The 25,331-nt window shown below is 34.0% G+C and overlaps 4 protein-coding genes and 1 non-coding gene across 8 annotated transcripts; 4 read left to right on the top strand and 1 right to left on the bottom strand.

Annotated features, from left to right (window-relative positions):
- Positions 1–841: 841 nt before the first annotated feature.
- Positions 842–7,389, top strand: LOC120161720. Its single transcript, XM_039171931.1, has 13 exons — positions 842–1,017; positions 1,563–1,661; positions 1,812–1,939; positions 2,023–2,176; positions 2,268–2,377; positions 2,597–2,680; positions 2,779–2,827; positions 2,945–3,036; positions 3,699–3,828; positions 4,102–4,184; positions 4,259–5,784; positions 6,158–6,265; positions 6,348–7,389. The coding sequence occupies exons 2-13, from the start codon at positions 1,569–1,571 to the stop codon at positions 6,902–6,904; spliced, it is 3,114 nt and encodes a 1,037-aa protein (XP_039027862.1). The 5' UTR covers positions 842–1,017; positions 1,563–1,568; the 3' UTR covers positions 6,905–7,389.
- A 4,288-nt stretch (positions 7,390–11,677) lies between these two features.
- LOC120161745 (probable serine/threonine-protein kinase PBL5) lies at positions 11,678–14,366 on the top strand. The gene is made up of 5 exons (XM_039171958.1): positions 11,678–11,971; positions 12,451–12,701; positions 12,848–13,037; positions 13,124–13,515; positions 13,804–14,366. The coding sequence occupies exons 1-5, from the start codon at positions 11,842–11,844 to the stop codon at positions 14,083–14,085; spliced, it is 1,245 nt and encodes a 414-aa protein (XP_039027889.1). The 5' UTR covers positions 11,678–11,841; the 3' UTR covers positions 14,086–14,366.
- Positions 14,367–16,495: 2,129 nt separating this feature from the next.
- On the top strand, positions 16,496–17,079 carry LOC120162560 (histone H4). The gene has a single exon (XM_039172701.1). The coding sequence runs from the start codon at positions 16,543–16,545 to the stop codon at positions 16,852–16,854; it is 312 nt and encodes a 103-aa protein (XP_039028632.1). The 5' UTR covers positions 16,496–16,542; the 3' UTR covers positions 16,855–17,079.
- A 2,150-nt stretch (positions 17,080–19,229) lies between these two features.
- Positions 19,230–24,868, top strand: LOC120161592 (probable NOT transcription complex subunit VIP2). 4 transcript variants are annotated; one of them, XM_039171817.1, is made up of 15 exons: positions 19,231–19,404; positions 20,186–20,318; positions 20,822–20,930; positions 21,006–21,178; positions 21,363–21,411; positions 21,526–21,744; positions 22,073–22,285; positions 22,373–22,468; positions 22,723–22,811; positions 22,945–23,124; positions 23,498–23,905; positions 24,001–24,053; positions 24,138–24,179; positions 24,263–24,407; positions 24,504–24,867. In XM_039171817.1, the coding sequence occupies exons 2-15, from the start codon at positions 20,301–20,303 to the stop codon at positions 24,561–24,563; spliced, it is 1,854 nt and encodes a 617-aa protein (XP_039027748.1). In that variant the 5' UTR covers positions 19,231–19,404; positions 20,186–20,300; the 3' UTR covers positions 24,564–24,867. The 4 variants fall into 4 exon arrangements, with proteins under 4 accessions (XP_039027746.1, XP_039027748.1, XP_039027747.1 ...); XM_039171815.1 differs by having other exon boundaries at positions 19,230–19,404; positions 21,363–21,744; positions 24,504–24,868; XM_039171816.1 differs by having other exon boundaries at positions 21,363–21,744; positions 22,945–23,049; positions 24,504–24,868.
- Positions 20,850–20,930, bottom strand: LOC120162575. Its single transcript, XR_005519558.1, has one exon. It is a non-coding gene; the product is annotated as a small nucleolar RNA snoR35 (small nucleolar RNA).
- Positions 24,869–25,331: the final 463 nt, after the last annotated feature.

Here is a 25,331-nt window from a genome sequence, read left to right as displayed (position 1 = left end):
TTATGGATTTTGAACTTAGGTTTTGTTGAATGGAATTGTGATGTTTAAAGCTAGTTGGGCTCCCTCGGTATAGTTGGAATTTCCTTCGCTTGTGTTCAGGGGCGGACCCAGGGGGTTGCCAGGGGTAGCCCGGGCAACCCCTCAAATTATGAGGAATATTGATCAAATGATATTATTTTAGTATTTTTATATATATATTTTGTGATTTTTAGGTAGAATCTCATATTTCAGTTAAATTCTTATAGAAAAAAAAATTATACAACAAAATTGTCTACTTAGTGTTAATTTTTTCTAATTTTTTTAATTAATACAAGTGTCACCTTTAATATTGTACAACCCCTAAAAAAATGTATAAGAATTTTTTTGTGCAACCCCTGAATTTTTGTCCTAGGTCCGCCCCTGCTTGTGTTGTCTCTTTTAAGCATAATAAAATATAGTCAAACTGAGACCAAGAAGATGAAAACAATGCAAGAAAATGAACACTCATTCAAATAAATGAAAGACTTAGAATTAAAATAAATGAAAGAGAAAAACGAGAAGATAGAGCATCAATTCGTTAAAGGCCTAACGATAACTAACTCTAAGTGAAAACATCTTATTAAATAAGAATGAAAGTGATCAAATACTATACTTTTTGAATTCAGTGAAGAAAAATACAAAACTTAAATGAAAATCATCAATCATGTAGTTTATCTAATATTTTATGAGTAAATTGAAAATATTATAATTTAATATAAATTTTAATCCAAGATAATCTTTAAGTTCTTAAATGGGAATCTGGTATAGTTTTAGGGGTCAATCTGTCAATAATTTCAAAAAGGAAAACAAACAAGAAGATAATTGCAAGTAGCTAAAAAAGCCAACCAAAAAAACCAAAAGACCCCTCTTTTTAAAGGCTCTCTTTTTTCTCTTTTCATTTCTCTCTTCACATTTCCTTGTCGCTTTTTGTTGTTTTTGTTGTTCATCGCACAATCTCATCTTCACAGATTCGTCATCTTCTCGATCCCCAACCTAACTGTAAGCCGTCTGTCGCGCTATCTCTTAATCTGAAACCATCAACTTCCAATTATGTCATCCAATGCTTCTCTTTTATTTTTTTTTAAAGATCCCTGATTTATGTTCCTCATTATTGCGTCTTTATTTTTTCCTTGATATATTGTATTTCATGTAGGTAATTGTCGATTATATCTTTGATTGGGAATTCGATTGTTAATTTTATTTGATTTTTGATTAGGTGGCTTCGCTATATTTCTCTACTAAGCGATCGAGATTTATTTTGGATTACTACTTTTTTTCTTCTGGAAATTTGGAGTTTATATTATCAAAGTTGGGAATGAAGATTTCTAGTGTTTGATTTGCGATTTACCTAAATGAAGTGTTAGATTTTGCATTTGATGTTGTTATGGTTTTGATTATTGTAATGTAGTGGCAAAATGAAATCGTGAAGAAGAAACTTTTTATTGATTCCGTTGGTATTTCAATTGAGGTTTCAGTGATGCCTGCTCTTTGAGTATTGTCAGTACCTTACTGTTATGTGATTGTTTATTTGTTTTGGAGTTCAGGCAATCATGAGTGACGTCGGAGAAAAGACCTGTCCCCTTTGCGCGGAGGAGATGGATTTGACTGATCAGCAACTCAAGCCTTGCAAATGTGGCTACGAGGTTTGAAGCATATTACTCTTCCATTTTTCTCTTTTGTTTGGCAATTCAAGTATGAAAATGAAGTAAAAATATAACAAAAGTGAGAATGTAGGAAAAAATGTGTCAGTAATGTGCTACATATGGCCTAATCTCTATTGACCTTTGCGACAGATATGTGTTTGGTGTTGGCATCACTTGATGGATATGGCTGAGAAGGATGAAACCGAGGGAAGGTGCCCAGCTTGTCGTACTGCTTATGATAAAGAAAAAATTGGACGAACAGCAGCTAACTGTGAGAGGTCAAGCTCATGAACTTTAAAAATATTGCAATGTTTACTTGCCATATTCTTGTACATATGGTTTTCCCTCCCTCTCTTAGCAGGTTGTTTGCTGAAATTAATTTGGAGAGAAAAATGAAGTCACAAAAGGCAAAGACTAAATCATCTGAAGGAAGGAAGCAGCTGAGCACTGTGCGAGTTATTCAAAGGAATCTTGTTTACATAGTTGGGTTGCCACTTAATCTGGCAGATGAAGATGTACACTCTTTCTAATCCCTGTGTGTGTGCATTTTCAGGCTAACTTTTATACTTGTATGAAGATACCTAAACATGTTTCTCATCTGTGCAGATTCTTCAACGCCGAGAATATTTTGGTCAATATGGGAAAGTTCTAAAAGTATCTTTGTCTAGGACAGCAGCTGGTGCCATTCAGCAATTTCCAAACAATACATGTAGTGTGTAAGTTCAGAAATATCTTGTTTTAGGTTTTAAATTTTCCAATTGTTTAGGCATTCTTGTTTTGCTTGTTAAAACTTCAATAGGAGCATTTTATTTCTGTATTTAGGTTTCTTCAGAAAGGAAAATGTATTTTATCATATCGAAGATTTTTTCCTTGTCACATTGGTGGTTCTCTGTTATCTGCTTTTCAATTTACATTCTTTTTTATCATGTGTACAGATATATTACTTACTCAAAAGAAGAGGAAGTGATCCGTTGTATCCAATCTGTACATGTATTTGTCTTGGATGGTAGACCATTGAAGTATGAAAGCTTCCTTTTGGAGTTTTTCTTTTATTAGTGGTTGGATGCATGGTTGTACCTGGTTATCATCTCTGATACTTGGAATATATATATTTCAGGGCATGCTTTGGTACAACAAAGTACTGTCATGCATGGCTAAGAAATATGGTATGTTTAGAAGTGACTCATTATTTTTTTATGAGTTGAAACTTCTATTTGTTATTTGGAAACTAATTTATCAAATGTAATTGAAGTTTTTTTTTTTTTTTTGGGGGGGGGGTTCAGCCTTGCAACAATCCCGATTGTCTATATTTGCATGCAATTGGTTCTCAAGAGGATAGTTTCACCAAAGATGAGATTATATCTGTGTATTCAAGGTACATTCATTTTGAGTATGCTAGCCATATTCTTTTTTTTTTTAATTTAGTTCTTTTTTGTTGAGTTTCTTTGTAACATTCTTTGTGAGATCAAGAAATTCCACTTGTAGATGCTTTCTGTTTCATATAATTGCATGTGTGCATTGTCTATTGCTTCGATCTTCTTTTGCTAGAAAGGCTAGTTAGAGCTGTCATTTACATATCTTATTGTTATAGTATTCATTCAATAGAGTGAGAACGCATACCCAAGTAGTAAAGCAAGGAAGATAGAATGCCATTAATTGTAAAGCTTACTCCTGCAAGGGACATTTTGGGATCTTTTATTTCTGTCATATGGATACCTCACTTTAAGATGATGTTCCAAAAGGATCTTTTTCTTCTCAATGCTGCTTCCTGGATCCTTAACCTTTTTTTTTTGCAATAGTCAGAAGGGGACTCTGTTTGGTCTCTTTCTATAAAAACAGGTCAACCATTATCTAAACCTGAGTTTCAAATGAATATTTTTGACTTTCTTGTATCTGTTTTGACTTTCTTGTATCTGTTTTTAACTTCTTATTGCGGCATATTTTATTATTAATTCTAAGCATGTATTCCATGTCTGCTTGAATTTTGTGTAATGTCTTCTCTTTGTTGATAATAAGCTTAGTTGTTTAAATGAGTAGGGTTCAACAAATAACTGGTACGACAAACAATTTTCAACGGCGTGCTGGGACTATGTTACCTCCCCCAGTGGATGATTATTGCCCCAACAGTTCGTCTACAGCAAAAAACATTTCTAAAAGTGCTCCAAATGTAAGTTCACGTCATTTAAGTCCCAAACAAAACAGGAAGTTGAAATTATTACACCAATAAATCAGGAATAGTAAACTTGAGCTGTACTTGCTAGCAGAATTTGTTCAAGGAAACACTTCTTAGTAGTGTGATTATTTTTATCTTGAGAGATTGAAATAAGAAAGTCAAATAATAGGGTGGGTGGGTGGCTTGGTGGAGGTGGGGATGGTTTAAACCAGCATGTATGTTTGAACCTGATCCCTGCACCTGACTTAGGTTGTGATTTTTATGCAGAATACAATATTAACCGGTCAAAATGATTCTCCCTCAAATGGAAGCCCTGGTAGATCTCTTGCTCTTCCTGCTGGAGCATCATGGTATGTCTTTTTGCTGTTCTCTTACGCTTCTGTTGTCTTAATTTGTGATACTTAAAGTCTGAATGTTCTGGCAGGGGAACTCGTGCTTTAAACCAGCCACAACCAGCCAGTTTATCATGTTCAAATGGACCGTCTAAGCAGAAATCTGACACCATTAGCTGCACATCACCATTTTTATCTGCCGTAATGAACACAAATCGGGCTTGTACATTACATAATGATGATGTAAAGAAACCATCTGAAGAGATCCATGCTACACATATGAAGGGTAAACCTGATTTGTTAAAACCCTTAAAACGTAACAGTGGTTCAGATGGTCGAACTACTGCACAAGAGAAACCTACTTCACCCGATGGAGTTCCTGCTTCTAAATCATTGAGCAACCAGATATCTTGCCCACCGGCATCCAATTATAATGACCAGGGCACTAATATACCAACTGTTACAAGCGCCATCTTTGACCACATTGAGAAGTCTTTTATTACCTCCAATGAGAAAGCAGGGAGTATTTCGTCTACTGATGAGAAGGTACAGAGCATATGCTCTGATGTCTCATCGTTGACCTTAGATAGGAATGCCTCAAGTGGCCATTCCAATGTCATTAGACCTAGCAGTTCAGCTTCTGATCATGGATCAAGCAGCTCTTCTAGTAGTCGGGGGTTACAACAATGTTATAGAGAGCATTATCTAGAACCTTTAAATTCTGCAACCGCTGAGAGACCCCTGACATCTCCCAGTAGGGTGTCTGTTTCTAAAGGGCAGTCTGATTGGAGAATTGATACACAAACTCGAGTAGTGCAGAATACAAGCTTTGAAGTTGAAGAAGACACGTCTTTTGATAATCAAAGACTCAATGATCCAGAAGTTATTAGCCGACCAAATTATATGCCTAATTCACCAATTTCACTTCATTTATCAAATCATTCTAAGTCCCATTCTTTTCAATACAGTGATTCTTTTGGTGCTGTTAATTTGAATGGTGATACTGCCTTTGTAGATAATGAAGTTAGTGGCAGTTTACAGCTTCACGGATCCGGTGTTTTGTCTATATCAAATGGGTACCCTGAGAAGTATATAGGTAGTAGTAGTGGTTCTGTTATTACGTCAGAAGACTACCTTCTGCCTTCAAATCAAGGGAAAGTGGAACAGGTGGGAAGATTAATTGATAATGCTGAGAACAATGCTGCCAAAGAAACAGGAGAGAACAGCATAATTTCAGACATATTGTCACTAGATTTTGACACATGGGATGAGTCCCTAAGTTCGCCTCAGAGCTTGGCCAAGTTGTTGGGTGACACTGACAATCAGCAGTTTAATTCTCTCAAATTTTCTAGTTCAGGGAAGGCTCTGAATAACAATCAATCCAGATTCTCGTTTGCAAGACAGGAGGATTCTAAATATCAACCTTTTGATGTTGAGTCCTCGTCTAGTATTTTTGGTCAAATGCCACAGAACCGGCTTTCTAAGCAAGATTTAGCTGAAAGCAGGGATCTCTATCTGAATAAGTTTGAAATTTCTAATGGGTTTTCTCCAAATAACTTTGATGAATACAACATTTTTAGTGGCAGCCCTTCAATTTCCCCTTCTAGTAAGCTTTCTGGTGAGTTCCTAGGAAATTACTCTGCCCCTATCACAGTTCAATGCTCTGCTATGGAACATAGAATTTTACCTTTGCTGCCAGAATGTTTGGTGGCATCTCTTTTCTTGAAATCTTAATCATGCAACAAGCATGCTCACAATGAGATCTTAACCATGATTAAAGATAAAGTAGTTTCTTTATTTTTTAAATTTTGTACGCACAGTTCCGTCTTCATCTGAAACTTGTTTTTTCTGACTTCAAAGAACCTCAAGTGACTCGTATTGACATTTCTGCCTATACTGAGCATTATTTCTTCTTGTCATTTTGTTAGAGTTTTGTCAAATTTTTTATTGATTTAGTTCATACTGATCCTCTTTTCAATGTTATTTGGCAGTTTCAAGAGCTCAAGTGTCAGCCCCACCTGGATTCTTTGCTCCTAGCAGGACACCACCTCCTGGCTTTTCTTCTCATGAGAGAGTAGACCATGGTTTTGACACATCATGTAGGTTCCCTTTCTATTATTTGGCTTTAGGTGTTTCATTGCAAGCAAATTGATGCCAACTCCTTTTTTCTTTTCCTTTTAGGTAATCACTTGGACTCTTCGTCCCTGTTAAGAAACTCTTATCAGGCTCCAGCAAGTTGTGGTGTTGGTGGTGCTGGAGATATAGAATTTATGGATCCAGCAATATTGGCAGTTGGTAAGGGTAGACTTCAGGGAGGGCTCACCAATTCAGGCTTAGATATGAGATCAAACTTTTCTCTACGGATAGGTCCCTACGAAAATGAGGCCAGATTTCAACTATCTATGCAGAGATCTTTTTCTCCTCATCGGAACCTAAGATATAATGTTGGGGACAGCTTTTCTTCTCTGAATGACTCTTTTGGAGTTTCTTCTAGGCTAATGGATCAATCACAAGTGAACAATATATCCCCATATGCGCAGTTGTCTCTCCAACAGTCGAGGAATTCACATATGTCAAATGGTCCCTGGGATGGTTTGAATGAGTTCCACGGTGGAAATAATGTTGGCATGGCTGAGTTGCTCAGAAACGAGAGATTGGGATTTAACAAGTTCTATTCTGTTTATGAAGATTCAAAGTACAGGATGGGTGATCTATATAACAGAACATTCGGGATGTGATTGTTGTTGAAATCAAATCTCTGCTTAATTGACAATGCGAAGATGAGAGAAACTTTTTGTTGTATCTTGTCCTCATGTTGAGAATGACATGTTGAATTGTAACTGGTCTCCTTTGGCAGCCTGATGAAGAGTACCAAGCTCCCAACACATTGGGCGAAGAAGATGTTGTCGGCAAGCGTATCTTGCATTGCTTAAAAAGCTCATATCTTGTGGTAATATTGATTGGGGTTTCCTCCGATAAAACACATAGGTGAGATGAGCTTCTGCCTTGGCCATTTTGGATATAAATTGATTGCACCTCAGAGTGCTTGGCGTATGCAATCTTCTCATCAAACTGGCAGGTTGGTCCTCTCCATTTGCTGATAGTTACGCTCTTAATCGCCCAATACCCAGCCCTAAAGTAAAATACGGTGGCTGCTCCTGCTCTGGAAACTAAATAGATCTCAACTGGAATCCAACTTTACTTTTTTGTTAGATATCAATGGTTGTAAAGAGTTAGTATATTGTGTTTCGGAGATGGGATTTATTAGCTGATAGTTGAACAAGGGATATTTGCACTAATAGCAAAGAAAGAACAATTTGAATAATAAACGTTGGGGTGACTTTCAAATCTGATTTAGTTTTGCTCGGTCCTATATATAGACGAGATGTTTCCTTATGTTTGTGTATCTATTGGAATTATAAGAAAATATGACTTGTTCGAGTGACATTGTAGTGGTTAATTTAATATTTGCTTTCTCACCAAGCAAAGTTAAGTGTATTGATGATTATTTTAAGGGTAAACTACAGAAATGATCACTTATCTTTCACATTTGTACACTTTTGCTCACCAGATTCAAAAAAGACAAGTTTTGGTCACTTATGATTTTATTTGAGTTTTCGTCGTTGGGATGTTAGAGGTCGTTAGTTTGATGACTGGCAAGATAATAAAATAGTTTAATTTTGTGTTTTTAAAATGATTAAATAATAGCCCCTGAAAAATCTTGGATTAAATTCGTTGGTTTGATGTTAATTAAACTGAAATTTTGGAGGTACAAATTTAAACTCTTCCCCTAAATTATGCGTTGGTGTGCCTGAAAGAAGAGATAATGTGATGCAGTCCAATACATAGGGGTGGTAGAATGGTATTTTGGTTTGCTACATTAAAGTCCTGCTTCATGTAACTCTTCCCAGTCTCTAAATTACATGAAAAAGATGTAGAAAAGTAAAGGGTATATAATACACTCGACCATCTCTCTCTCTCTTAGGCCTTTGGAACTTCGCAGCCTTCCTAGGTGTTAATGAATAGGATCAGGTGTTTTGTCTGTGGACGCCCGTTTCCCTTTTCTAATCTCAATTGTAATGTCCAAACACCTCTTACTTTTAATCCTTTTTATGTAAATACATGTTCTAAAATATAATTGGTTGGACTCGATCTTAACAAATTTGAATTTATATTGGATATAGTTTTATTCATCAAATTGAAAAACATTCGCACATCTGTCCTCGGTTTAAGTTCACAAAAACAATAGAATCTCTCTAATTTAATCGCTAATATTAACTATCAGGGCTTAATCATGAATGTGAAGTTATTAAATATCTCAAAGCAATCGAATCCTTCTTTTTGGGTTACTTTTGCCGAGTGTACGTCTGAATTTATTTTTTTATCAATCTTACCCTTACTCCTGTTTCTATTTCCTTTGATAATTAAAACCAAAGGCTTGAGCAGTCGGAACTTTCTAGATCAAACTAATTAATAATAAATATTGGTCCACCGTCCATGCCTCTTATTGTTGTCATCTGATTGTATTTTGCACACCTATGGGATGCAATCTTTTCACATTATTTTCAAATGACTTGTTTTAGGTACTCCACCCATTAAACCAGCCACTTTGTTTTCATTATCCCCATAACACCATTCTAGATTATATTTTCAATATTTTAATTTAACAAATTACTATACAATAAATTCTTAATTTAATGTTGTGATTAAATGTCAACCCTGTTTCTTTAAGATCCTTGGAACTTCTTGATTACAAATCTTTTTTATGTATTAGTATAATAATAGCATTTGTCATTATCTTATGAGATAAGGTTAATGAACAAAAAATACTATCCACATAAATAATTAAAACACTTGTAAATGTACTATATCAACAGCAAGTATTGATGATTGTTCAATTAATATTTTTTTATTTAAAAAAGTCAACAGAAAAATAAAATATTAAGGAATAGAATGATTAAAAAATAGAAGTAAAAGAAATCTGGTTAAAATCAAGAGCAAGAGCAGAGTTTGATATTATATATAATACATTGTTAAAAATATTTTTTTTATAAAAAAATTACTATAAGTATTGAATTTGTCAAATGTGGTATGTGAATTTTTATTTTATATTATTTAATACATAAAAATTTAGAATAATCTTTTTTATTTTGAAAATTACTAATACTTACCTATTACATACACAAACAACCATATTTATAATACAAATAGATTTATTTAATTCTTTCAATATTTTATAACTGAATTGAATTTAAAATTTTATGTATATATTCTCTTAAATAAACTGTTCTATATTATCGAAAGAAAAAGAAGATAAAGTAAAGTAGATGTTACACACTATTGTATTGAAGATTGTTATTTATTTAAGACCGTCAAACAAATTCATGAAGGAAAAAACTTTAAACTTCTCCGATTATACTTGTTCCATTATTACAAAGAAAAATATTTGGTCCTCTTTATAGTCGTTAATCTTCTAGGTTCGGCCTTATTTGTATTAATGGACACATTTAACTTACTTGTATTAATTTATAGTCCTCTTTATAAATTAATTATAATGTATATATTAATTGAAACATTTAATTTATTCATGTAGCACGAATCAAGTGGCCTCCATGATAAATAATTGTTGTTATTCTTTGAGGATTCGAGTTCAAACACTATAAATGTCAGGGTGTGAGCATTTAATGTTGAGAGGTTGAGAGTTATCTTTAAACAAATAATGTATTATAATTACCTAAATTAATAAAAAAAAACTTATTCGTGTATGAATTTAATGATGTATTAAAAATTCATATAAAGTAAAGTTTTAATTACACTTCCGTAATGATTATATATTTGCATTCATAATCAGTTAATAATAAATAAGATGAGAAATTAAATTGTAGAAAAACAAAGGAGTAAATGAAACGGGAATAGGAAAGTTGGTGGCTTCCTACTACGGGGTTTTAACCAAATTCCAACGCGTTACAGTGAAAGTTTTAAATTCCGGCGGTGATGAGCTGCATTTAATCCTAGTTAAAACTCCAAAATATGTAATCACGCCCATGTGCCTTGACTAATCAAGGCGGTTGACTCCCTGTAATTGACGGCCCATTTTATTTTATTTTGAAACGCCCGGATCACCGTTCATCTGTAATTTAAAACGTCTCATTGAGATTTTAAGCGTTAATAAAAGCGTGTGTCAGTCGGTCCCACAACCTATGTGGCTCCCACCGAAATGTTTGACCTATCAATTTTTAGAAAATCGGACGGTATTTAAAGGCTGTATGTGATTAATAAGTCACCCTACGGTGACACCGTCAAATAAGAAAAATAAGGGGTAAACTACAGTCCACATAAATGCTTGTTTATTTTCTTTTGATTTTGGCAAGTCAACTTTTAATTGTTACAATTTCGTTCATTTCTATACTAAGATGTTAATAATACTTTAATCACTAAGATGTTAATTTAAATTGTATTAACGACTTGAAAAATTAATAGAAAAGTTAATTTTTATTTTGACTTATAAACTTTAAATAAAATATAAATTTAATATTTTTTATACTATTTTAACTATAATTATATAAAAACTTTAGTCGTCGTCCTTGATTTCATCATCATCACTTATTTGACCACCTTCTTTGACATGAACCGACTGTAATCATATGATCTAAAAGATAGACAAAAAATAAATAAATTTATATACTCACAGTAACATAGTTACCATAACACTTTTTACAGAATTAATATTTTTGACATCATGCACAAATTGTTCAGAAAAATCTAAGAGATTATATGCTTGTGTCATTCTATGTACAATCTAATTAAGTTTTCAAAATCACCGATTTTAAACAAAAACATATATTGAAAGCTTAATTAAATATATCAAAGTCGTTAAAAAATAACAATCATTTAAATTTGATGGAAATAAATTTAATAAAGTAATCTATCATGTAATTGCAATCATAATACATAAAAGTACAAAAAAAGTTGTGGAGAATATAATCGATAGCATCATTGCAAAGAATAAGTTACCCTTTTTTGTTAACATGTAACATCATCAATATATGAAGAGTTAAAATGTTATTAATCAATAATATAAATGATCAAATCATAATAATTAAGAATTGAGTGGCGTAAATCATAAAAAAGAACAAAAGTGACCTCTATTGTAGTTTATCCGAGATAAAATATAAAGGAAGAAATGAAAATTTTGTTCTTCCACAGTATAAAGGACAAAGGTCTGTTGCGATGACCGGCCCGCTTCGGATCACTGCGGGACAATCAAATTACGCCACGTCAGCAAATCGGCGATTTTTTTAAAAAACAGGAACCGACAAAAACGAGTGCACGGTTCCTTGCACATGATTTGACCAAAAACACCCTATTATAAGTGACGTGGTGCACTCTTGTGAGAGTAATGGTTAACGAGTTTCCCTGAGTCGCGTTTCTCCCGAATATTACCTAAAATTTATCAAGTCTATAAAATATCAAAAAATTCATTAACACTAAAATTCATCTCTATTATATTTTCATTTTCTTTGCTTTCTCTGCTTGTCTGGCAATTTTCCTGGGGTTGGAAAATTTCTCTGTGCAGCTGAGAAAGTAAAAGAAAAAAACAGAAGAAGGTGAAAGAAAAAGGGAAAGATTATCAGGAGGGGAAAGAACTATTACTTGTTAAATTAAATTATTGAGCATGGGTTGTTCTTGTTGGCCTGGGAGTTCAAGCAAAAGATCAGGGGAGCCAACAAACAAGAACATTAACAAGAAGAATGATATCAGTTGCAACAAAAGTAAACACCGTGCTCAAACACAAGCCAGTTCGGGTATTGAAATTTATTGTCAAATTCTATGATTTTTCTGTCTTTCTGGCGTGATAAATTGCATTGTGTTTGATCATGGTTGATTCTATGTAAAAGTTTATTTTCCGTTGCTTTGTTCTTGTGGATAAAGGTGTTTTAGAATCAAAATGGGTTCCTTCTTTTGATTGCCAAACTAATAACTTTGGGATTTATGTTTCGATCATTGCAAAATGGGTTTTAAGTACTTTTTGATCCATTTGGTATGTTAAGATTCGGTTGAATGCTTTAGTGAAATTGTATACTGTATTTACTTAAACATGTTATGAATGTGTAATGATGATAGTTGTAATTTTGTTTGTTTGCACGATTCGATTGAAAGATCCATTCTTTAGTTCGAAAATCCGTACAGGATGTTCCCCTTTGTCCTTGTTTCCTTTTCCTTTTCAAGGGACCTTATGTCTTTTTTATTTGCTGGTGATTTTTTTTGATCCATTTGCTAATAGATGAGTTGAGAGTCGGTGCATACGAGACTGTAAGAAAGGAAGAGGTATCTAAGAATGACCAGTTATCTGTCGATGTTAAGAAACTTAATTTGGGTGATGAGATTTCCAAGGATGGTAAAGCTAGCAAACGGGCACAGCCATTTACATTCGATGAACTAACGGCCGCAACAGGGAACTTTCAGTCGAATTGTTTCCTGGGTTCAGGAGGATTTGGAAAGGTTTTCAAGGGATTATTGGAGAAAACAAACCAAGTTAGTAATGTTTTGTCATTTTTTTGTCAATGTTGTTAAAAGATTACGAATCTTGTCTTGTCAAAACTTTGTTAATTGGCTAGAATTATGCATTGACATCGTTGATGAACTTGCTGGTTACTTTTCTGGTTTCTTTCTTGATGTAGGTTGTCGCTATCAAGCAACTTGATCGTAATGGCCTTCAGGGCATTAAGGAATTCGTTGTTGAGGTATTAACATTAAGCATGGTGGAGCACCCGAATCTTGTTAAATTGGTAGGGTTTTGTGCTGAGGGTGATCAAAGACTACTGGTTTACGAGTACATGCCATTAGGATCTTTGGAAAATCATTTATATGGTAAGGAAATCTTCCTCCCGTTTCCCCTCTGATTTCGTTATTCTTCTGTCCATGTTTTATGACACATCTTCCAACTATGGGTGCAGACCTTCCGCCTGGCCAAAAACCATTGGATTGGAACACTAGGATGAAAATAGCAGCTGGTGCAGCGAAGGGGTTAGAGTATTTGCATGTAAAATTGGAGCCGCCTATCATATACCGGGACCTTAAATGCTCCAATATTTTGCTCAGTGAGGGATATCATCCGAAGCTATCCGATTTTGGTTTGGCTAAAGTTGGTCCCAGTGGTGATCAGACTCATGTTTCTACTAGGGTTATGGGCACATATGGCTATTGTGCGCCGGATTATGCCATGACCGGACAACTGACATTTAAATCGGATATTTACAGCTTCGGGGTTGTTCTCTTGGAACTAATTACTGGTAGGAAAGCAATCGACAATACAAGAGAACGTAGTGAACAAAATCTCGTTTCATGGGTAAGATAAAGCTTATTCCCCATTACTTAAAGTTTTATTATCAGGATTGTCGGTTTAATATGGATCTGATGAATATGGTTTTGATTGGTTACCTTGGTTTTGTAAGGAAATACTGTAGTAAATGGCGAGCTAAAAAAATTAATGGCAACCCTAATTTTGTTGTGTCTTTGTATCCTGATATTAGTACTTTGTCATGGTCAATGAACTGGTTTGGAAAGGAAAGTGATAATTAAGGGTTTCTTGGCTTGTATCGGTTTTGCAAATGCTTATCTGTTTATTTTATTGCAGGCGCGTCCCATGTTCAAAGACAGAAAAAACTTCTCAAGAATGGTTGACCCTCTGCTGCAAGGTCAATATCCTGTCCGAGGTCTCTACCAAGCGCTTGCCATTGCTGCAATGTGTGTTCAGGAGCAGCCTAATGTGCGCCCAGCTGTATCTGATGTGGTTATGGCTCTGAATTACCTAGCCTCCCAAAATTATGAACCGAGCAATCATGTTCACAGTTCCACAGCAATGACTGTGGATGATGACCAAAAATTAGTTGCAGAACATGAACTCGATAGTTGCTGAGCTTGGAGGACAAGAAACCAAAGAAAGAAAATGAATAAAAGTTACTGCAGTGTTAAAATGGTGCCTGGTTGTTGATTTTTGGATTGAAGATGACAACCGACATACTGCCAACCCGTAAAATCATCACATACAGAGATCCCCCCCTCCTTCCCCATTTGGTGGTGTACATGCGAGTTCTTTTATGTAAAATGCTTAGCATTTTCAGATGAAAATAGATTTAGCCATCTCATACCAAAAACAGAAATTTGATTACCTGCTGCTAATGGAAACAAAGTTCTTACATCGTTCGTTGTATTTCATGTTCCACCAGTGTAGGTTTTGGTGACTGAAAGCTTGATATTGTTTAAAATACTACTAGATTTGGTAATTTCGAACGCGGTAGGCATGGTTACAGGACGGAAAGCACCGTGAATAATACCTAAACCATGTTTAAATTTATATCGATATGTTTCACCTTTAACAAATTTGTTGGGTAACAGGGAGGGTCGGTATCACCTATATAATATTTATTTTAAATTAATCAATTAATAAATTACCTATAATTTTTTTGAATTAATCACCCTCATCTGATCTACTAACCGACTAATTCAAATCGGGTATTACAAAGACAAAGGTAACCCTCTCAATTCAGTTTGTTTCATTTGCAAATATCATGATTCAAACCTTTAACCTTGGACCTAATACTTTATCCAGTAAACTAGCTAATTGTTGGTATAAATTACATATAGTTGATTATAATATATATATATATATATATATATATATATATATGAGATTATCTCAAAAAAAGCGGACTAATATATAGCTAAAAACGGTATGACTAGAAACTTAATAAGATAATTAATAATTTCGGTAAAACGCTACCTATTATGTTGTCAAACTCATAATGTTGTAGGTAGAAAACATGATAAACTATTAAAAAATTTTGTAACCGATAAACTTTGGTTATCGGTAGGTATCGATACATATATATAAGGCTTCATACTTATTTCACTGTGGAAAACATTAATTTAGAGTTATTTTTTAAGTGAGTTTTAAGATATTAATTTAGTAATTATACGCTTCTAATGATTTATTTTTATGTTAGGGTATATATTATTATTAAGTTTAAAAAAATAAACATAAATATTACATATTTATTATTATCTTTGGTTAAAATTGTTAAATTTAAATTCTAAATAATATTTTATAAAATATCTAAACAATCAAATAATTTTTGTGTAAATGAAATTATTAAATTAATGTTGTAGGTGGAAAATATAAAGAACTATTAAAAATTTTTGAAATATAAATTGCATAACTTATGTATCAATAATTACTTAAAAAATATGGATATTTATAGAAATATTGTCCAGTTATATTGTTATGTATTAATATATTTTTATAAAGTATCGATATTTTATAGGCGCTATTATTGTTTTTCTTTTAAATTCTAAAAGTACCAATACTTATTTGAATAAAATCGATACTTTCAACATATCTGGTAACGTTTTACCGGATTTGTTAGAATGAAACCGGTTTTTTCATATTTTTACATGTTATATTATTATGTGTCGATACATTTTTATAAAGTATTGATACTTTATAGGCGCTATTACTGCTTTTCTTTTAAATTCTAAAAATGTCGATACTTATTTAAATAGAATCGATACTTTCAACATATCTAGTAGCGTTTTAACAGTTTTGTCATAATGAAACTAGTTTTCTCATATCTTTACCTGTTATATTTTTATGTATCGATATATTTTTATAAAGTATTGATATTTTATAGGTGCTATTAATGTTATAATGAAATCAATATATATTTTAATATAATAGGTAGCACCTATTTTTTTTACCGTTTACATTATTAGCATCATTCTAAAAAATCGGTAGATAATTTAATGTAATAGTTAGCGTCTATTTTTTTACCGTTTACTTTATTAGTAACATTCAAAAAAATCGGTAAGTAATTTAATATAATAGGTAACGTCTATTTTTTTTTACCGTTTACATTATTAGCAACCTTAAAAAAATCAGTAGATATTTTAATATAATAAGTAACGTCTATTTTTTTATACCGATTACACAACCTTAAAAAATAGTATTTTTTTTAATCGATCTATTATTTATCCAATCACACCATTTTTAACCACCTCACAGAATAACTTCACACGCACACATATATAGACAAATTTGTTGGGTTGAGAAAATGTTTCCCGAGTTTTCAACTCCTAGAAGAAACACAATTTAACCGCTCAATGTATCCACGTCATCGATCCGAGTCTATACTTCCCCTCCTCTCAACTCTCCGTTTATAACTTATCAACGGCCGAAAATCATCGATAAACATTCCACACGGATTACTCCCCTAACTCAACTCTCCTCACTTCCCTATAAATAGATCCCACCATTTGACTGTTTATAATTGAATTTTCTAAATCTTCAAACTCTCTTTTTTCTAGCACGATCTCAAGGATGTCAGGAAGAGGAAAGGGAGGTAAGGGACTGGGCAAGGGCGGTGCGAAGCGCCACCGTAAGGTCCTCCGCGATAACATTCAGGGAATCACGAAGCCGGCGATTCGGCGTCTTGCTCGTAGGGGAGGAGTCAAGCGTATCAGTGGCCTAATCTACGAGGAAACTCGGGGAGTCCTGAAGATTTTCTTGGAGAACGTGATTCGCGATGCCGTGACCTATACAGAGCACGCCAGGAGAAAAACTGTGACTGCCATGGATGTTGTTTACGCACTGAAGAGGCAGGGAAGGACTCTGTATGGATTCGGTGGATAGATGGTTTTAGACTTTAGGGTTGTAAAAGTTGGTGTCGGTGGGGATTTGAAGTCTTGCGGTCAAGAATGTTTGAGCTTGGTTAAAGAATTAGGGTTTGTAATTAGAGATTTTCATTGGATTATCAGGAATTATGAATTGGGTTTTGTTGGTTTCATCTATGATTTGTAATCCGTGACCTCGATTGCAAATTTTAATGAACTTGAATTTGAATTATTTTGCTTTTAATCTCTTTCCCAAAGTCGTTTACGATTTATCTTTTGATTTGTATTTTTATTAACCAGTATAATTTGAAAAAGAAGACGACAGCAAATTGGGCGGCAGTGCCGGTTTGGATCATCACTAACAGCTCATTTCAAGCTTGCTTTAAACCTCTAGCTTGGCTGGACCAATTCGTTGAAAAAATTGTAACAGAGTATGTGCTTTTGTTAGTAAAAGTACAATCTGATACTATTATATTTTTAAGATGAATTCGAAGCCTACTCTTAAAGGAATTGCGAGTACAATTTTATTTTGTTCTTTTAACCTAACAAGTCCAATAAATTCTATGGCAGGACTACGCTCATGGTGATATGTTAATACTGACATTCTTTTTATTTTATAATTTTGGGTAAACTACACTTTTAATATTTAATTTAGATTTATTATCTCGTTATTATTAATAAATTAACAGATATGATATTTTTATTGACTTAATTATATTATATGTTCTTAAATTATAATTCTTATTTTAAATTGTGCTTTAAACTTTAAACATTCTAATTTTATCTTTAAAATATACTTTTTATTTTAAATTAATCCTCAAACTTTATAATATATCAATTTTATTGCTAATTTATAAACTTAATTCTATGTTGATCCTCATACTTCTAAATTTTAATTTCAACTATGAAGTTTTGAGTGATTTAGGGAATATTATTGGAATATTCAAAAGTTCGGACACTAATTTAGAATAAGTGTCATAGTTTGAGGATGAATTTGAAATCTTTGAAAGTTTGAAGACCGAATTTGAATGTGAGTCATAGCTTATGGTGGAAATTAAAATATTTAAAAGTTTAGATATTAATTTAAAATAAGAGTTATAGTTTGAGAATATATGTTGCAATTAACTATACTTTCTTTTTAGTGATTTCTTTATTTTTTGAATGATGATATGATTATCTTATAATTATACGATAGCATTATTGATATGTTTTTAATAATATGATATCAAAATGAAATTTACATTAAACATCTATTAATATTATTGTTAAGTTTTTAATAATATGATATCAAAATGAATTCACGATATAATTTTTTGAAAGATAAAGTTTTAACACTAATTAAATTAAAAATAATAATTTACATATTAAAATATATAGTTTACTTTAAAATTTAATCGAGTTGATAGGATAGCGGTAAAACTTGTTATTAAAGTTTGGACGAAGCTTAACGTCAATGGTGCCCGAAATCCTCGTACGAGGTTGCCGGTTTGTGGTGGTGTCATTCTGGATTCTAATGATGATTGGGTGATGGATTTCACGAAAGTGCTAGGGTGTTGTTCAATCTTCAATGAGGGCTTTTGGGCATCTACGAGAGCTTGAAGATGGCTTGGGAAATTGCTTCCGAAACATTGTGGTGAAAACCGATTTCAATGAGGTATTTGCGTTATTGCAGCAACGTGAGGCGATCTCATATGGTTACTCACTTGATCAACATGTGCTGCGAGAAGGTAACAGAATTGTCGATGCGATAGTAAATGTCTCATGGATACTTCCTTTTGATATGACTCGGTTCAGTTATCCTCCACCAGAAATAATTCATCTTCTATGACATGAATGCGGCTATTACTACTTAATATATTTTGGCTCCTCTCCTTTGTATTAAAAAAAAAGAGTTTTAATGGAGCATATAGCGTGATGATTAAATAAGTTCCATTACTCGTCTTTGTTGTTTTAAATTTGAATTCAGCTCGCAGTATAATAATGGAAAGAATTTGGGTTGATTGAAACCGTCCTTCATGTTCCTTATCCTATTATTCTAAAAAAACCAATTAAAAATAGTTTCCTTCATAATTTTTTTTTTTTACTTTTAATGAAATTTAACCATAATGTTGCATATTATAATTAGAGTCAGACTTTTATTTATATAAAAATAAAATAGATGGTTTGGAGACAAACAACGTGCTGAAATAGATTCATTTTTATTTTCGTCCAAAATAAGTTTAATCTTAACTCATCAAGAGCGATGAAATATCTAAAATCGGACGGTTGAGATTCCGTCAACTATAATTAACAAACCTATGTTAGCACACATAATCATTACTTTCCCCTCTTCCATTATGCTAATAATCCAAAAAGAAATAAAAAAGAAGAAAGGACAGGTTCATTTTTCGTTTACCCTCCGTACATTACCCTCGTTTCCTTTTTCTCATATCTTTTTCGATTTAGGGCAAAACAAATGTAAGAAGAGACCCAAACAAAAAGGCAGCAACTCGCTCAGATTCAGCTCACGTAATTTCTTTTAAAAAGGTTAAAAAAGAGGACAATTCACGCTTGTTGATCTAACTTGCAGGTAATTCTCACTCGTGAGTCAATCTTGACTCTTCCGAGCTTCGATCTCAAAGCGTACCGAGTTTTTCTGGTTCTTATGTTACCTGCTTCGTTCGGTTAGGGTAGTATTAGATTAGGTTTTGTGCATTTCGAATCTTATGTCTATTTTTACGAACGGTTTTTTTGTAATGATTTTATCGGAAAAATGTAGACTGCTTGTATGCCGTTGTTTGACTACCGAAAGCAATCGTGACGAATGTGGAAACCGTCCTTTCGATTAACTCCACTGAACTAACCTGTATAGTAGTTCTAGTTCCATAGAACGTGGATATTGATGTTATTTGAAAGTGATGATTTCTATCTCAAGAAATGGAATTTATAAGTTTCTTCTTTTTTTCTAATTTCGCTCAAATCCAAAGAAGGAACTTCGTTCATTTCAATTTTCCATACAGAGAACTACAGAGGAAGGTTTGAAAGCCAACATAGTTTAAAATGTATGCGATAGGCGTTTTGTTGTTTTTCTTTTTTTTTTAAATCCAGAATTTGTAAGACTTCTCAACCGAAATTTTTTCACTTCATTTGGAGAAGGAATGGTGAAAGTCATTTCTCAGTGTTGAGAAAGTTATCCGGACATCTTTTCTCTCTGTAATTACATTACCCAAGTAGCAGGAAAAAAATTAGGTTATTGTTCTACACGTCAACCATTTTTAGTGGATTTTGCTGTTAACATTGGGTTTGTTCACTCAATTCCACCTTTTGATCACTTTGTGGATAATTTCTTACGATTTTGTTGTCCTTTTCAGGCTATAATCACTCTAGCAGAGTCTCAAATCAGGATTGTGCCAACTTATACTCAAGACATTGAAGGCTGCTGCTTCTCAACAAGGAATGATTTTTTGCATGTCCTATTGACATGCCATGTCGGGGTTACTTAATGTATTGTTACTTCAACTGAATAATTATTTGGAGTTGTCCTTTTTAGCATTGTTCTGATTTTTGGACCTTTTTTTTCTGTCTAAATTAAATTATGTGGCTACTGTAGGTGAAGTGGCGAACTTAGTTCTTTGCACAGAGGATAACTGATATCAGTTATTTTCATTTGTAGATGTTGCATATTGGATCTGTTGCTTTTATATGTGTTTGTTGATTTTAACATGTTCTGCCATACTGATTTCTTTTTTAACTTGTTAATTACATATCGTTGCTACACCATTAAAATTCAATTGGTTGATATGCTAGTTTTTCTTTCTAGATCATAAATGGTGAAATGTTTAGAAATCTTCTTCGCTTTATGATCTATCATCTTTTTGATAGAAACTTAAAATCAAACTTGAATGTTGTCTATCTCTGTTGTAGTATTTTCTTGGTTGATTGTTCTTTGTATTTTTGTCTCACATAACTATCCATTAACTGAAAATTGAATGTGCATCTGACTTCAGTCTTCCGTCAACGGATCAGCATCAAATCTTCCAGACAGTAGTGGACGTTTGTTTGCAACATCTTTTTCTGGTCAGTCTGGCGCAGGTTCCCCTGGATTCCATCACACTGGTGGGTCGATTTTTCTGCATAACTGATCATCCATGTCCTTCTGAATTCATGCTAGTCTATGGTTTGTTTTTGCAGGAACTATTCAGGGCCTGCATAGTATTCATGGTAGCTTTAATGTTCCCAATGTGCCTGGTACTCTCACATCAAGAAACTCAATGTTGAATGTTCCAACTGGTGTTCAACAACCTACTGGGAACCTTTCTAGTGGAAGATTTGCATCAAATAATCTTCCTGTCGCTCTTTCTCAGGTACTTGCAACATTCCCAGTGTATTATGATGTGATTTCTTTTGTTGCAGCAATAAAATTTGGTAATGTTTTCTCTCCCTTCATGCTCATCTTTAGGAAAAACACACATGGAAAAAATAATTATAAATGAAATCTTTCATTCTTGTAATATGTATTAAATTTTCTTATGGGTACCCTTTTTGCAGTTATCTCACGGCAGTTCGCATGGACATGCTGGAGTTATCAATAGAGGAGGTATTAGTGTTGTAGGGAACCCTGGATTTAGTAGTAACACAAATGGAGTTGGTGGTTCTATACCTGGGATTCTCCCAACTTCTGCCTCAATTGGTAACTGCAATGCTGTTCCAGGATTGGGAGTTTCCCCAATTTTGGGAAATGCAGGTCCTAGGATAACAAGTTATTTGGGGAACATGGTTGGCGGGGGCAACATTGGAAGGAGCATAAGTTCTGGTGGAGGATTATCTGTATCTAGTCTTGCTTCACGTCTGAATATAGGTGCCAATAGTGGATCTGGGAATCTAAGCATGCAGGGCCAGAATAGGATGATGAGTGGGGTGCTTCCTCAAGGTACGTTACTGTGAACAATTACCCTTACATGTTGTTGTCTTAAAAAAAAAAAGACCACTGTTTATGTGTGCTGCCCACTATATGTGCCATCAACACAATGCAGAATGGGTTCTTGAGTGGTGTGCTTCTTCGATCTTTTTTTTATATTTGATGAGTTTTTTTGGCTTCATTTCTTGCATTGCTCTTCATTTCTAACTTGTAATTGTTAAAAGTTAACTTGACTCTTATTCTTGGCTGATATTGGATACATGTTTAGAACTTTAGCCATAATTGTGGACTTACTAGTTTAGCTGTAGTTGTTCCCGTGAATAACCCTTTCTGGATACAGGATCTCCTCAGGTAATGTCAATGTTTGACAATTCTTATCCAACTGCTGGGGGCCCACTTTCCCAGAGCCATGTTCAAGCTGTGAACAATCTTAGCTCTATGGGAATGTTGAATGATGTGAACTCAAATGACAATTCCCCTTTTGACATGAACAACGACTTCCCTCAGTTGACAAGTCGTCCTAATTCTGCTGGAGGGCCTCAAGGACAATTGGGTAACTGAACAAAGATGCCTTCTGATTCTTTCATTTTTTCTTTTTCCTGCTGCTGAAGTTTTAATATATTAAGTTAAACATTTTAAGGTTTATTGCGAAAACAAGGTCCGAGTCCCATTGTTCAACAAAACCAAGAGTTCAGCATTCAAAATGAAGATTTCCCTGCTTTACCAGGATTTAAAGGTGCTCGGGTATTCTCTGATTGGGTTTTGATTGTGTATTTTTTATTTTCTGGTTGACATTACTCAATGCTATGTATGTCTTTTGAATCCAGTTTTAACTCAGTACCTAAGTTTTTAGACATTGCAGTATAATAGCTGTCTACTGATCTTTTGGCAGCCTTATCTATATGCATTTATACCTTACCTCCTTGTTCTGAGGTGTTCTATGTTTTTAAAGTCATTAAGTGTTTGAACTTATTATTCAATATTGTACAGGTGGTAACCCTGATTATGGAATGGATTTGCAACAAAAAGAACAACTTCATGACAATCCCATGTTAATGATGCAATCTCAGCACTTCTCTGTGAGTCTCTAAGTTGCTACGTTTATAAATAATTGCATGTTTGTGAGATTTTATCTATTTTTCATCAACTTCTGAAGAAGTAGATTATCATCTCCATTATGTATTACCTCTACTTGTGTGCCATTTTGCACAGATGGGGAGGCCTGCAGGATTTAACTTGGGTGGGTCTTATTCTTCTCATCGCCCACAGCAGCAACATGCTCCATCAGCCAGTGGCAGTGGCGTCTCCTTTTCACCTGTAAACAACCAAGATCTTCTCCATTTACATGGCTCTGATATTTTCCCATCTTCATATTCGAGCTACCACTCGCAGGTGTGGTAGTCTGGTGTTGTAAATGGTTTCTAGAAAAAAGTAACTAAGGGTTTAAAGAGGGGAGAAGGGAAATATATGTTATCTTTCTCTATTGGTACATGGAACACAGATTAATGACTGATATGAAAATTATCAAATTCAGAAAGTGTTTCAGTAGCATGATTGAATTGAGACTCATTGCTATCAAATCCAAAGAATCCCGTTTCTCTTGTAACAACGTGCGAAATGAAGGATCCTTTGAAAGTTGAAGGAATTGGTTTGAGTTCCTATGTTGGACACTCGTATATGCATTGATTTCTTCATCAATGTCTTCTCTTATTTGGTGGATGTTACATAGAATTACTCGTAACATTCTCTTTAATTTTTGTTTCAGACCAGTGGATCACCTGGGATTGGGCTAAGACCTCTAAATTCCTCAAATTCGGTTTCTGGTATGGGTTATGACCAGCTTATCCATCAAAACCAGTCCCAGTTTCGTCTGCAACAGATGTCAGCTGTCAGTCAGTCATTTAGGGAACCTGGGATGAAATCAATGCAGTCTGCACAGTCTAATCCTGACCCGTTTGGATTACTTGGTTTGCAAAGTGTGCTAAGGATGAGTGATCCTGATCTGACTTCTCTTGCTCTTGGAATTGATCTAACAACACTTGGGTTAAATTTGAATTCATCAGAAAATCTTTACAAGACATTTGGCTCTCCATGGTCTGATGAACCGGCTAAGAGTGATCTGGAGTTCACTGTCCCACAATGTTATTACACGAAGCAACCTCCCACTTTACATGTGAGATGTGATTCTCTTTTTGTACTTTCCTAATCTGATTCAAATGTCGGAATAAGTAGACTTGTATAATTCTGATTTATTTTTGGAGCATGCAGCAAGGCTATTTTTCAAAGTTCACAGTGGACACATTGTTCTATATATTTTACAGGTGCTTTTTTTATTTACTCTGTTGTTTTTCAGTTGCATGCTTTAAGAACTTATTCTTAGCCATCTTTATATGTTTCTAATGCAGCATGCCAAAAGAGGAAGCTCAAATATATGCTGCAAATGAACTGTATGCTCTCTACCGAATGGATTGTTACGAATTCTTTATGCATCTTTTTTCCACGATTTTAATTGAAACATGTTATTGGGCAGTTATAATAGAGGCTGGTTTTACCAAAAGGAGCACCGCTTCTGGCTGATAAGGGTTCCCAACGTTGAGCCACTGGTCAAGGCAAGCACTTACGAGAGGGGTTCTTATCATTGTTTTGATCCGACCACATTTGAAACAGTCCGCAAGGTTGAAACTACCCTATTCCTACGGAATTGTTTATGGTTTTTTTTAACTGATATTCACAATGTTCAAGTTGCTGATTGTATTAATTTGTGACTGTAGGATAATTTCGTTCTTCATTACGAGATGTTGGAAAAAAGGCCAGCATTACCTCAACGTTAGTAAGTTCTTTTTCCGATAAACGCACGAGTATGCAAGTCATTCATTAGCGTTACTGTTTTTTTTTCCTTAGCAATCTTTATCATCTCTTTGTTCCCTTTTTTTTTTTTAACAATGAGCAGCCATTGTAGCCTTTTTTGTGTGTGTAGTCTCTAGAAAGTTTTAAGATGATTGATAAGTCTGATTAATGCATGACAAATAGCACATCATCAATGAGTGACATGGTCTAGCCATCCATTCAGGGCTGGTTTTTTGATAACTTGATGACTAGTTAATGAACGGGAGCTAGCAATTCTGTATGGGAAAATGATACCGTTTAATTTAGATCACTTGTATAAATGTATGTATCTGACATTTTCTAAATACATTGAAATACTTGGAATAAGATTAATCATACTAGTGTCAGATACATTTTACGTATCAAACATTTATACCCGAATCCAAGTGCTATCTGACATTTACACTCGAATCCAAATCCAAATCCAATGGGATGACTTTGCTTGTACTCAAGATTGACTACATTACGCGAAATGACTCCTCTGAATTCTTCGATAATTTGTGTTTTTTGGGGTTTCAATCTTAATCATAAGTTGGATTTATTGTGATTTGAATTTTTATTAAAAGAAAAAGGGAAAAGGCCTTGATCATCATTCTTTAGTGTAATTCATAATAGTGGGAACGAGACAAAACTTAAACATCATTCTTGAGTTGCCTCCCACCTAGGTTAATCTCAACCTTGCACTTCAATGGCATACTTCCTCATTGGAAAGT

This window comes from Hibiscus syriacus, unplaced genomic scaffold (assembly GCF_006381635.1).
Source record: "Hibiscus syriacus cultivar Baekdansim isolate YM2019G1 unplaced genomic scaffold, ASM638163v2 tig00111402_pilon, whole genome shotgun sequence".
Classification (NCBI taxonomy): Eukaryota; Viridiplantae; Streptophyta; class Magnoliopsida; order Malvales; family Malvaceae; genus Hibiscus; species Hibiscus syriacus.
The sequence above is the reverse complement of the archived record's forward strand: the minus strand, read 5'-3'. Positions and strand labels throughout refer to the sequence as shown.

Coding starts and splice junctions, on each gene's coding strand:
- LOC120161720 (XM_039171931.1), top strand. CDS start 1,569: ATGAGTGACGTCGGAGAAAAGACCTGTCCCCTTTGCGCGGAGGAGATG. Junction 2,177..2,267: donor TTAATCTGGCAGATGAAGAT/GTACACTCTTTC, acceptor TCATCTGTGCAG/ATTCTTCAACGCCGAGAATA. Junction 5,785..6,157: donor CCCTTCTAGTAAGCTTTCTG/GTGAGTTCCTAG, acceptor GTTATTTGGCAG/TTTCAAGAGCTCAAGTGTCA.
- LOC120161592 (XM_039171815.1), top strand. Junction 20,931..21,005: donor CCCTGGATTCCATCACACTG/GTGGGTCGATTT, acceptor TTGTTTTTGCAG/GAACTATTCAGGGCCTGCAT. Junction 21,745..22,072: donor GAGTGGGGTGCTTCCTCAAG/GTACGTTACTGT, acceptor TTCTGGATACAG/GATCTCCTCAGGTAATGTCA.
- LOC120161745 (XM_039171958.1), top strand. CDS start 11,842: ATGGGTTGTTCTTGTTGGCCTGGGAGTTCAAGCAAAAGATCAGGGGAG. Junction 11,972..12,450: donor TCAAACACAAGCCAGTTCGG/GTATTGAAATTT, acceptor ATTTGCTAATAG/ATGAGTTGAGAGTCGGTGCA. Junction 13,038..13,123: donor TTTGGAAAATCATTTATATG/GTAAGGAAATCT, acceptor CTATGGGTGCAG/ACCTTCCGCCTGGCCAAAAA.
- LOC120162560 (XM_039172701.1), top strand. CDS start 16,543: ATGTCAGGAAGAGGAAAGGGAGGTAAGGGACTGGGCAAGGGCGGTGCG.